The 12568-nt window shown below is 41.0% G+C and overlaps 1 protein-coding gene across 1 annotated transcript in view; it reads right to left on the reverse strand.

Moving 5' to 3' along the window:
• The window catches only part of fn1b (fibronectin 1b), a 23739-nt gene extending 14391 nt beyond the window's left edge, over positions 1-9348 (reverse strand). The window contains exons 1-18 of the mRNA XM_046031942.1: positions 9063-9348; positions 8664-8789; positions 8212-8349; positions 7784-7903; positions 7234-7371; positions 7004-7150; positions 6690-6878; positions 6183-6365; positions 5839-6015; positions 4854-5009; positions 4614-4742; positions 4356-4499; positions 2685-2806; positions 1537-1705; positions 1272-1448; positions 675-803; positions 475-564; positions 171-365 (exon numbers count right to left, since the gene is read on the reverse strand). Coding sequence (XP_045887898.1) covers positions 171-365; positions 475-564; positions 675-803; positions 1272-1448; positions 1537-1705; positions 2685-2806; positions 4356-4499; positions 4614-4742; positions 4854-5009; positions 5839-6015; positions 6183-6365; positions 6690-6878; positions 7004-7150; positions 7234-7371; positions 7784-7903; positions 8212-8349; positions 8664-8789; positions 9063-9204 — 2671 coding nt within the window. The 5' untranslated portion in view covers positions 9205-9348. The remainder of the gene's footprint in view (positions 1-170; positions 366-474; positions 565-674; positions 804-1271; positions 1449-1536; positions 1706-2684; positions 2807-4355; positions 4500-4613; positions 4743-4853; positions 5010-5838; positions 6016-6182; positions 6366-6689; positions 6879-7003; positions 7151-7233; positions 7372-7783; positions 7904-8211; positions 8350-8663; positions 8790-9062) is intronic.
• Between the last annotated feature and the right edge of the window lie 3220 nt (positions 9349-12568).

Genomic DNA, 12568 nt, shown 5'->3' on the forward strand with positions numbered 1-12568 from the left:
ATAATTTACCATCTAAAATATAGAATAACACACTGTTATTACAGTCTTAATAAAACAAAAAACTGTCATTGGCTTAAGATTTGAAGCACTAAATTACACCATTTATAAAGGTTTTTTATTTCAGCTTTTTTATTACCGGAAAGATACAGTATTTGTTTAGGAATGTGTACCTGGTAGAGGAGATCCGGCGGTGTTGACCTGTACAAAAACAGGCTCACTCTCCTGGTCCTCGTTCACAGCGTAGATGCTGATGTTGTAAAGTAGACCAGGGCGAAGGTCACCCAAGTTCACTGAGGTCTCTGACTGTGGCAGGGTCAGCTCAGTGCTGCTGCCTTCCACTGACGGCGTGTACACCACACGGTAACCTGGCAGGCACAAACATACATTTACACACAGCCAGAGTAAAACGGATCTCTATGTAAAAATACTAATTTAAATCACATATAACCACACATACAGAGACAGGTTCTTTACCAGTAATAGGAGCCTGAGGCCTGGACCAGCTGATTCGGATGGATGTCTCTCCCACTTCATCGACTGCATGCTGGGCAGGGTAGTCAGGAGCTGAGGAAAGGATGGAAGTCATTAACATTGTGTTTTGTGTTAAAATGTACAAAATTTGAATAATCCTGAGCTCATTGTCATGATAACAAGGAGGAGTGGGACTCTCCCACCTGTAGTCTGGGTGGTAGATAAAATGAGGTTTGGTTGTCCCTGATTTGGGAGCTCGTAGACATTGACGTTGTATCGACGTCCTGGCAGGAGGTCAGCGATGGTGACAGAGGTGGCTGTGCGAGGAACATCTGGATAAGCAGACAGAAAATTTGTTAATACACATACTAGTATAAATTAGTTTTTTATGATGTAGACACACTGTTTACACCACTGTAGCCACAGTATGCCTTTAATATTTCTGGGTGGCTGAGACCATTTGGGCAATGCTGCAAATCAATGAGTGGCATTATTGGATTTTTATATGATTTCTGCACGAAGTACCTTGACTTCCAGTTATTTGATAGAGTGGGTTAGCCAAAAATGGACAGACTTGTCTGATCATTTTCCAGAAAATCTACCATCTACTACCTTGATAAAATCACATAATATCCCATTATAGAGGATTTCATCCATATTACCCACTACTAATAGGATTGGTGTCACGGTGTATAATACAACAAATCTGTTGATCACATTTAACCTAATATACCTCAATCAATTACTTGAATTATTATGGAGGCATTGTGGAGGTTTCAGTGATGGCCAAAGGCTCTTACCCAGGACTTTCGGCTTGGCACCTTCCTCACTAAGCTCATACTCCACCCTAAAGCCAGAGATGGTAGCAGAGGCTGATGTCCAGGACACAACGAAACTGTTTGAGGTGATTTCTGTCACAGACTCAGAAGTGTCTACCTCTGGAACAGGCTGGGTTGTCTCTCCCTCTGATGTTTCCACTTAAGAGATAAAAAGGATATAATGATCACGTGAATATTTGTTTAGATTTTTGGCATTGAGGGAATGTCACTGCTGAAGTCTACTTACAAGACCCTTGGGTAGTGGTAAAATCAAAGCGTGTGACCTCACGGCGTCCATATTGAAAGATGCTGATCAACTGACCCTCATAGGTGATGCCTGGACGCAGACCACTGATGGTGTAGGAGTTGAGATCGCCGGGGATAGTGACTTCTCTCCAGGAGTCACGGGCATTTTTCTAACAGAAGGGGTAAAAAGATAAAAAGCTCATGGGTTTTAAGTCAAGTTTTAACGGCATAAAGCATACAATGAAGAGAGGATAATCTTAAATTCATGCAATATGATTGAAAGTTTAAGTTTTTTTCTCAGCTGCTGTTTCCCACCTCAGTTTTTAAGCAAACTAAAGTCCCTTAAAGTGCTTTAAAGTGAAACATAAACATCTGCTATGATATTATAACTAAGCATCTCCATCTGCTGAAGAAGACCATGTTATCTTATTGAAAGCTTCAGAACAGCTACTAAATGGAATTTGTGGTGAGTTTTCGTTTTCTCAACTAGATTAATCTGATTTCTAAACTCTTGATGGCAAGCATAAATCTTCAGCACATATATGATGAAGTTTGATTTACTGGAATTGTTAATTAATTTAGAAAAGTAAGACTTTATATGGTACCCTGTATATTATGGAGTGGACACTGGCTCGGGCCCATTTACTGCCACATCCTGCTTCAGGAGTATTTGGACTGGCTTTGCACTCTGTCGGAAAACTGCAAACTTTCCCAGCAGGAGGGCCAGATGAAGGATTTGAGTGACTTTGCCATCCAAAATATACAAACCCCATTAGAGGAAATCATTTTGACTTCAATTACGTTCCATAAACATTTGAACCAGCTTGTCACTCTTTGAGGTATTCAAAGAGAGAAAGATGTGTGAAGAAAATCAGAGTGAGGGGAGTATTTTGCTTGGAACCAACTACAAACTGTTTTTGTATATGTAGACTGTAATGGAGAGTTCATGTACCCTCTAATTAACTTGTTTGTCCATGCTGAAACTTCAGTCAACTTTGCCAGAAGCACTTGACCTCATTCAGACTGTTTGGTCATCTTTACTAATGCTACTGGCCAGCAAATTTCAAACACCCTTTTGAGAAATGAGAGCTCACTTGCATTTACAAAGGAAATTTCTAACCAGTGTAACAAACCAAAGTAGTGACTCACAATTCTCCATTTGAGAATGTACTCGATAATTTGAACAGATGAAGGGGGGCTCCATTGAATGGGGTGGGAGTCTGGCTGTTTTCCTGCCTCTGTGATGATCACCTGGACAGGTCTGTGGCCATCTGCGAAGTTGGGAGCATGTGTAGGGAAAGATTTAGGGGAAGACATTAGGAGAGAGTAGGAGAGACATGAACACAGCTGCTATAAGCAATGAGAAAAAGACTCGCACATTGTCAAAGACATATAATACAACACTGTTATCTGTCGAAAGTGAGGGTGAAAGTTGGCCCACTTTTGTGTGAGCCTCTGTCAGACAGATTCATCCTTTCGGGACAGAACCAAACCACCAGACGGTGCTAAACCAGCCGAAACACCCACTGATATCTTACAGTGTGACATAACACCAGAGTACTATATTCCTCACAGTTTGTCTAGCCTCAGTACCCCCAAGAACACACACACACACACACACACACACACACACACACATATACACACACACACACACACACACACACACACACACACATATATCTTTAAACGTCCTGCTCTACAAGCACACTTTCCTCTGCTACTGAACATGGTGAGATAAATGTTGCAACTGCAGCTTTTTAGGTCAATGTTTGATTCAGGACACACAATGTGCTGCAGTACAAAGTATCACATTAAGCAACTTTTACTCAAATAGAGGAAGATATCAGAGGCAGAAAGTGTGTATAAGGCTACCCCCCGACCAGCCCAGCGTCCCTTTCCCCTCAGCAGGTGAGCATAACAACACTCAACACTGAGCAGGGGGAGGAAAAACCTCACCAACTACAAAAGCCAAGGGGAAGACAGGGGTGATGTGATTGCCCAACACTTCTCCATTTGCCAGACTTCAAAGTCGAGAAAAATCCCAAATCCCCGCTCCCCCCCCCCCAATAACCTGGCAAGTAAACTTTTCACTTCAGTGATGTGTGATGGGAGATTAGGGATACAGCAAACACATATTAAGCACTAACAGTAGTTAGAAAAACTCCTGGAAACTGATCTTTTGAAAGGCTGAGACTGAGAGGCATTAAAGGAATTAACTAAAAAGCTATACATAATATACCTCCTGAGGGTCACCACAGACAGTTGACGACGAGACAAGTTTAGGATTTAAATCTCTCACCCACTGATTGAGCCTCAGACCAGCCAAAGTTATCACAATTATATCAAATGTTTATGTGATATTAACAACTGGATTCTCCACAAATTATGCTTTGTTTGAAATCTGAATGCAACTATACGTGTTTACATTTTAGCGAATTTGCACCATGAAAATCCAAATTAGTTCGCTGCAGTTCCTGTTTGCACTCACTGACCTCCTGATATCACTGGATATACAATGTTTATGAGTAAGATTTTAAGTTATAAGGAGTGTCTTTTTTCTGTGATTTTTCTGTGAATTTATTCATGTATGTCTGTAATAGACATCAGAGATGTGTATGTATTTAGGTGTAAGTCATGCTACTCTAAATTTTGTAGGAGGTGTCCTTTCTGTGTTCAGATTGGACTAAGTTATGACTCTGAGGAGAAGGAATGCTCAAATTGCATCAATAGGACACTATAAAGTCTTCACTTTTGTTGTTGTGTGATTTACTGTAGATAAACACTTTTTCAGATACAGACTATGTGGACTTTTCCTACCTTGGTGGGTCTGCAGAGGTTCACATCTTATCTCTCCAATCCCGTTACCATAACAATAACAGCGGTAACGGATGTTGCGGATGACTTTGTCCCATGTCTCACCAATCTGATGGAATGCCCTGGTTTGTGGCTCCTGGCACTGATCTATGGTAGAAAAAATAAGAGGTGATTGAATGGGACAGAGAAGGGTGGGGTTATAATTCTCAGCTGAAAAGTGCATTAGCATTGAATTCCCCAACAGCTGAGCCATGAACTCACCAATAGCGTCACACTTCCAGCGTCCACGTCCCTGTCCATAGCAGGTACAGTTCATCATATAGCCTTCGTTGTGGAGTTTGGAGAATTCCTGGTTTACTTCATAGGACAAGCCATCAACAATGCACTGATCTAGACACATAACAAAGGGGCAAAGTCAACATAAAGCTTTATATGACCACTGTAACTACTTCAAGGGTTAAACATTTTTGTTTCATATCCAGATAGAATTAGCTCTCTGACCTCGCAGCTGTGAGTGAGCAACACAGTTCCACTCCCCACGGCCGTTGCCCAGGCATGTGCACTCCATCATGTGACCCATGACATCATGGCGTTTGTCCCACTTGTCGCCTACACGGTGCATCACTCCATCATTGGTTGTACATAACTCCTCATGGGCTACATAAAGAAAGAAGGGAATAAAAATATTTAAAACAATCTGTACTTTGCTCTTTGTGCTAGCAGTGTGTGTTTTTGATGCATCTGTGCATTCACATGCTGGAGTGTGTGCGTGGACAGGGAATTCTCCTTGGTCCCGTTAGCGCAGTGTTAAAACTATGTATGAAATCAAATGCTGTTATGTAGTCAAGGGAGAATCATTACTCTCCCATGACCATAACCCCTCTCTCCTTTCAACGGCAGCTATTGGGGACAGCTATTGAGTCCCCAATTGTCGACAACTCACCCATGCAACCAAACAGTCATTAGCATCTGGCAACTGGATGAGATAAAGAACTAAGCATTTAGTGTAATTACATCCAAACCCAAAAAGTATGTGGTAGTATGGTAGTTTAGCATTTGAACATTCTGACTTTTGGCCATACAACCCAGAATCATTGAGGACTTGTTGGTTGCAGGAAACATATAAAGTGCACCAACTTTTGCTTTCTCACCAAGAGTTAGATGAGAAGATTGATACCACTCTCATGTCTGTTTTGAGCTGCAGCCAGCAGTCGGCTAAACAGCGAGCCTGGCTCTGTCCAAAGGAAATGTCTTCTAATATCTTCAACCACGTCCAGTTGCCTTGATTTTAACCTTCCTTAGATCTTCCTTTAAGTATTGTGATTTTATATTTTACATGAATATATGTAAACTGGAAACTCTATTGTTCTCTTTCTCTAGAAAGAAAAACTCACTTGCTTTATATTATTAGACATGTAACTGACAAGTTTCAAAGCAACTGCATGCATGATGTGGAACAAACAAAGCAGCACACACAAACACTCACTAGCCATGGGGCAGAACCCAAAGTGCTGCTCTGTGTCGTAGTCGTGAGTGGTACCACACCACCTCATGCCATCACGGCGCCCGTCAGTGGTGCAGTCAGTGTAGTTGCGGCCACTGTAGAGGAAGGGAAAGTGGCACAAAGCGCCATTGGAGTTTCCACCTATTGTTGTCACAATGGCTGGAATGAAGAGAATACAACAGTCATTCTGTTTCTTACCTATCTCACCATACTACCATGTGATGTCTTCATTAGAGTTTGGGGACTTTGACTTCTGAAAGATTTGCCAATGTTTGCACCAATATTCTCTTTAAATATGATAATTTCCATTCCACAACCAGTCTCACCATTCTTCTCGGTACAGAAAGAGTACTGCTGTTCTTTTTCATAGTCTGAGGTTGTAGAGCACCAGAGCTGCCCATCTGTGCGTCCGTCTGAGGTGCAGGAGTAGTAGGTCTTTCCCATGTAGACGAACGGGAACACACACGGTTGGCCATTAGAGTTGCCACCATATACCTGGCTCCAGGCCTCTGCACAGACAGGAGAAAATTGTAATTATTGCAGAGACAAAGCAATGTGCATCCAATAATGATGATTATTTGAGTGGTGTGACATGAATCAGGGGTTCTTAAACTTATTTAATGTCAATTAGAAACATAAGGAATCAGAAAGTCATATTTGAAAGGATTTTGTCTTGACGTATCTCCTCTAAAAGGTTTTTCTTTTCAAAAACAACAAAAGTGATTTAAGTTTGATGAGTTTTACATTAAATCAGAGTCACAATCATCATAATTCCCCCTTCCCCCCCTTCTGTACTGAGACCCCTGCTATTCTTCCCTCCGTCCTGTACTCACCCCACTCCTGACAGCTGGCTCCATTGCCCAGACAGGTACAGAGCATCTGCTTTCTGCCCTGACTTCTGAACCAGCGCTGCCCGTCATAGTAGGTGACTCCAGAGTCTGTGCGGCATGTACCCTGGTTGAGGAGACCTGTGTGCAACTGAGTCCGGGAATTGGTGGGGGTTACCACGACAGCGCCTGTTGCTGTATACCACCAAACAGATTGAAAGAATGATGAATGTCAGAGTTGTGAATTCTGAGAAGATCAGAGTACAGTGTTTGCCATTTTCAGCAAAATTTAAATTAAATTTAAGTTTAGATTTTCTCACTTCGGCCTGCGTTGTGTCTTTCACACTTCCACTCTCCACGGCCATTTCCTAAGCACTGACACTGCAAAATGTTTCCACTTGTGTCCTTCTTAGTCCATGTGTCTCCAATACGGTGGGACCTCCTGGTGTCCTGGTCATTGCAACGGTCTGGTTGGTGAACAACAGTGGTCAACAGACGCCACTCAAGAATGTAAAAGTATGTGTTCATGTGTGTGTTTATGTTTTCTTACTCCTTGAGGTGCATGTGATGCGTCCATTTCCCTCTCCCAGACAGGTACAGTCCAGCATCATCCAGCCTTGGTACTGTCTCTCCCAGGTCTCCCCAACAAGGTATGTCGATGCAGTACTAGAGTCGAAGCACCGCTCAGCTGCACAAAAAACACAGGAAAGCCTTAATTTATTGTCCCTGGAGTTTGAGACAATACTGTAAGATTCAACTTGAAAAGTGTCTAAATCACCCCAGACACTTCCAGGAGAAATTAACCAAGTGAAAAGCAATAGCTGTGGCGTAAGATGGATAAAGAGAAGAGACATGCTCTGTCACAGACTCACTTTGTTTTTTCTGGTATGTTGTCAAATATTTACAGTGGTATCAAGCATAGTCATGCTTCTGAAAAATAACCCTGTGTATGTTTGTGTGCGTGTGGTGGCAGCTGGACAGTCAAATTTGCACATTTAAGTTGCAACATTTCACAGGTATCTGAATTCCAGAGGTCATATGGAAAGCGGCAACATCCTGGTTGCCCTGCAGGTTTAAATTTATATGGTAAAAATACTCACCCAGAGGTTTGCAAGTCCACTCTCCTTTGCCATTTCCAAGACACACACACTCCAGCCTGTCATGAGATCTCTGCCAAGTGTCCCCAATTTTGAAAGACCTCCCACCTTCATGGCAACGATCTGTGAATAACAAAATGTAGATGCTCTATTTGTTTCAAAACATGTCCTTACACCCAGTATGCACTATGAGTAGCTATACATCATTCAAATGTTGTATTTAGTGATTAAAATGTAGGGGAAAAATGTAATTAAAACACGATAAGGTGCATAAAATTCATGAAATAAGCAGGGAACACAAATAAAAAAAATATATATATAAAAATATACAAAGACAAATGACTGAATGATGAAATTGATTTAAATAGATAGATTGGTATGCTTAGTATTGATTTTTGAACGGCAAGCAGTTTAGTATTCTGTTTACTCACTCGCAATGGTACAGCTGATCCTGCCCCGACCAGAACCAATACAAGTGCAGTCCCACATCATTCCGTCCTTTGGTCTCTCGTAGGTTTCACCGACTCGGTATGTCCGGTCATTGTACTTATCATAACAGGACTCCTCCACTGAGAGAAAAACAGAGTAAATATTTAAAGGTTAAGATGTTGTTATTGCGAACCTGCTGCGGATAGTTCTTTCTGCGTAATGACGCACTGATAACTGAACACGCGAGCCTTTAAAGCAACTCTGTTTTCGTTATGGTGCGATGTACAACTTATACTTTAGGCTTACTTGTTAGTAACCACACAAAAGTTCTAAAACAAATGATAGTGGACTGGGGAGAGATAGAACACCAAAGTCGGTTTTTCACTCGTTTCCAGATGTGAAATGTGACAAGAAACAGCTTGCTAAGACATGTCTGTATTTGTCTCTCACTGACCTTCAGGTTTAGTTTTACATTGGATGCCTGCTGCTCCATTGCAGGTGCACACCAGTGTACTACCAAGGTAGGGTTTATCCCACTGCTCGTTCAGTCTGAATGAGCGACCGTTTTCCTCACAGCCGACTAGAAATCATGTAATAAGAAGATTATTACTAAAAGATTATTTAAATTTGGACCATAAATGGCCATTAAAATATTGGCTGATTTGGCTTATCACAAAAGAAATATTAAACCACATAAATGCGAGAAATTATTAGACTGAAGTTACTGTAAAAATGTATAGGTAGTCATCCAACAGAAACCACTTTCTAATGTCTAAGAAGAACATCTTTGACATTTTACCCATTATGCGGAATTAAACTCAAGAATACTTTAAAATGAAGTCCTTGTACCAACCTGGACTGACGACTGCTGCATCATGGAGCTCAGGATACACCTGATACTGTCCAGATTGTCTTTTGCTCTTCTTTGGCAAGCCATAGACAGCGCTACTTACGCACAGCGCAACCAGTAACCCTATGAGTGGGCTACCAGTCATTTTGTGGAAAAGAAGAAAAAGCTAGTTAACAAAGGAGTGTTTTCAAAAAAATAAAAAATAAAAGATTAAGAAAAATTAAGCAAGTGTACAACTATGGTTTAGCTTGGAGAGATCTTATTTCTGTCCCTTTTTCTGAACTCCCCGCTGCCGCCTCGCAGCTGTTGCACCAGACTGAGGAGAGGGGAGAGCAATGGCTTTATACCCGGGCACACCGCTGCAGCCTATTGAAGGGGAGGGCTTTAACTGGAGTTTGGATGACCCGCCCGAGTGCGGGCATTACTGAGAGTCGATCGTGAACGCAGGAGACAAGAAAAAAACAGCAAGTTATAAAGATGAATGAGCATTGAAGTCTGCTAAGTTCCAACTGAGATGTCACCAGGATAATTCATAGTCTACCTGCTGTGATGGGGTCAGGGGAAGTCTTTTACTACATCTGTTTATCAGCGGAAAACCAAATGTTAACATTAAAACTGCAAACAGCGATGAGCGGGCCCTCGCGCATCATGAGGGTGTTGCGGCTGTTGCGCAATGGCCGGAGGTCGCGGCTCTGAATCATCGCGTGTTTTGGACTGGTCATGAAGGAGTTAAACATCACTTCCTGTGTCCCTTGGGTGGCGCTAGACAACATCCGCTAATTATACCTATGTTGTGTACCAGTTCATGAAGTGTGGACCATGCTGTGAAAATGTCACGTAGATCAAATTATATTTTTCGCAAAGGGTTTACTTCATGTTGCCGGTAGGTGGTGCTATGGCATTGACTGAATATTGGCGTGTAGCTATATATGTTAAGGGTGGGACACATGAGTTAGAACACCTTCCTGTTTCATGCAAGTAATCGATATTTGATGCCACGCTACAGATACGTCCTTCAAGGAAAACTCACAGATAGCACAACTTTTCATTGTCATTGCCTTTAGATTAAACAGACACAATTTAAAGACGATACTATTACTTCTGTAGGAGGAGTTCGTAAAAGTATGGATCCTGTAAAAGGCAAAAAGTGGGCTGAAATTACACATCCAAATGAAAGTTGCTGACTTCCCTTTGGGTTTAGGGTATGGGACCCCTATCAAACATATGCAATTCGGTAAAGATGTAGGCGTGTATAGTGAAGTTACAACAACTTCCTGTTTCATGGCGAAACATCAAACTTCGGCACCACGCCACGGACAAGACGTTACACGAAAAAGCTTCACAACATAGCATCATCAATGCCTTAAGGATCTTCTGAGACTTTTGAGTTTTTATGTGGGTGTGGCCAACCTGCTAGGAGTAGCACATCACAGTGTTAAACTTGATACACTCTGTTGCCAGTAGGTGGGGCTATAAGTTTGAGTGAATGTTCGCACATGGATGTGTTCAGGGTGGGACTCCTATAAAACATGTAAAATTTGGTGCAGATTTGAGCATGTCAACTAAAGTTCTAACAACTTGCTGTTTCATGGCGAATCATCGATTTTTAACGCAATGCAACGGACACACCCATTGATGAAAACTCCCAGAGAGCACAACTTTTCATCGTCATTGCCTTTGGATTCCACAGCGAAAATTTGAAGTCGATCGTATTAATTCTGTAGGAGGAGTTTGTTAAAGTACAGACCCTGTAAATGGAGAAGAATGGCCAATAATTTACTTCCTGTTGAGTTCAGGGTATGGGTCCATGAGGCTTTTTTGTGTGTATTGATGTGATACATGTCCTCAAAACAATATCGTGCATGTAGGTTGAACGTGGCGCAGTAGCTATTTTGTTTTCAATTTTGTAGGTGGCACTATGGAGCCATTTTGCCACAAATCTTTGTCACTTCTGACATGCGTGCAAAGTTTCATAAGTTTTTGAGATGCCAAAAATGTGATTACTTTGTAGAAAAGAAAATACTACAGATCTTAGTCTGTAAAGTGATGCATCAGAAGTCTTTTCTGGAGCTCTTTGAGATTTCAAGTTAATTAACTTTGCAATGTGCAGATGTTCAAATAAATAATTAACTTCATGACTATTAAAATTTCTATGAAAACATTGTAAAACATAACTCTCATGTCTATGGGATGGGCTGAGACAAAAAGGACAAAAACACATCTTATAGCCTAGAGGAATTATGGCAATTCCCCAAATATGGTACAACATACTCCCCCAGCTCTGGGATTTGGATTTGTGCTAGCTTACTAATGGGAAGTATAAAAATATATATCTATAAATTGCAGGTTTCATGTTAAAATCATTTGGGGCAATTACAGTGTGTGTATTTTGCTGCATCTTAAAATAAGCAAAAACATCCATCCATCCACTCATGGTGCATTCACACGCTCCTCAGTTATGAAGTCGTTCTTCCGACTTCAGTGTGTGTTCTTGTGCTCTTAAATTGAAATGTGGAATCAACATGGACGCTACTACAAAGATGTGTTGGATTATCATTATCAGAGCTTATAAACAACACAGACATCAAGTTCACTCTACATGAACAGTTAGACATCTAACCAGAACTGTTATCACCATATTAAAAATTACATGTCTGCAAAATATGTATATGCAATACGTGATCTTGCACGAATCAAAGTTCTGTATACTTCTTTATGTCCCATGCACTTTATTACTCATTTAAAGATTTAAGGAGGAAAAAAAGATTCTGATTATTCTGCCACCACATGAATTCACTATCAGTCACCACTCACCCCTCCCTTTCCAAGCGGGCAGGAGAAGCTAAGCTTCTAATAAACCAGTTGACTACTACCTGTACTACTGTACTACTGTAGAAACATGGCGGCGCAACATGGCGACGTCCATGTAAGAGGACTTGCAGTGTATGTAGATAGACATGGCTCATTCTAAGGTAATGAAAACAAAACAGTTCATTATGTAAGGTCTTTATACACCACTGAAAACATAGTTTTGTGTATTATATTGCATTTCTGCAATCATCTAAATATTACACACTGAACCTTTAATTGATGTCGAATTAAACAATGCATTTTAACACTGATTCCACATCACATAAAGTTAAATTGTTCCAGTGCTTCACAGGTGAAGCTTCATAACACTTAAAATAAGTTTAATATTTAAATTGAATGAGCTATCTGTATGGCTACATTTAATGGATAATTCCAGTTATGCAGAACAAAATGCTATGTACTTTACACTGTAATTAAGACAAACATATTGTAGTTTAATCTTATCTGTGGTTTAAATGTCTGTACATAACATGGTTGATTATGGTTGTGGGTTTCATTTATGGGAAGTTAATTTCTCTGCCAAGAAGTGAAACGTGCGGTGGTGGTGGTGGTGGTGGTTACACTAAACTTACTCATGGGCCTGGAGAGCAGCTACTGTGTGTGAAGCTGCGACATAATAATTCTTGTCACGGCTTGTG

Source organism: Micropterus dolomieu, linkage group LG20 (assembly GCF_021292245.1).
Source record: "Micropterus dolomieu isolate WLL.071019.BEF.003 ecotype Adirondacks linkage group LG20, ASM2129224v1, whole genome shotgun sequence".
NCBI lineage: Eukaryota > Metazoa > Chordata > Actinopteri > Centrarchiformes > Centrarchidae > Micropterus > Micropterus dolomieu.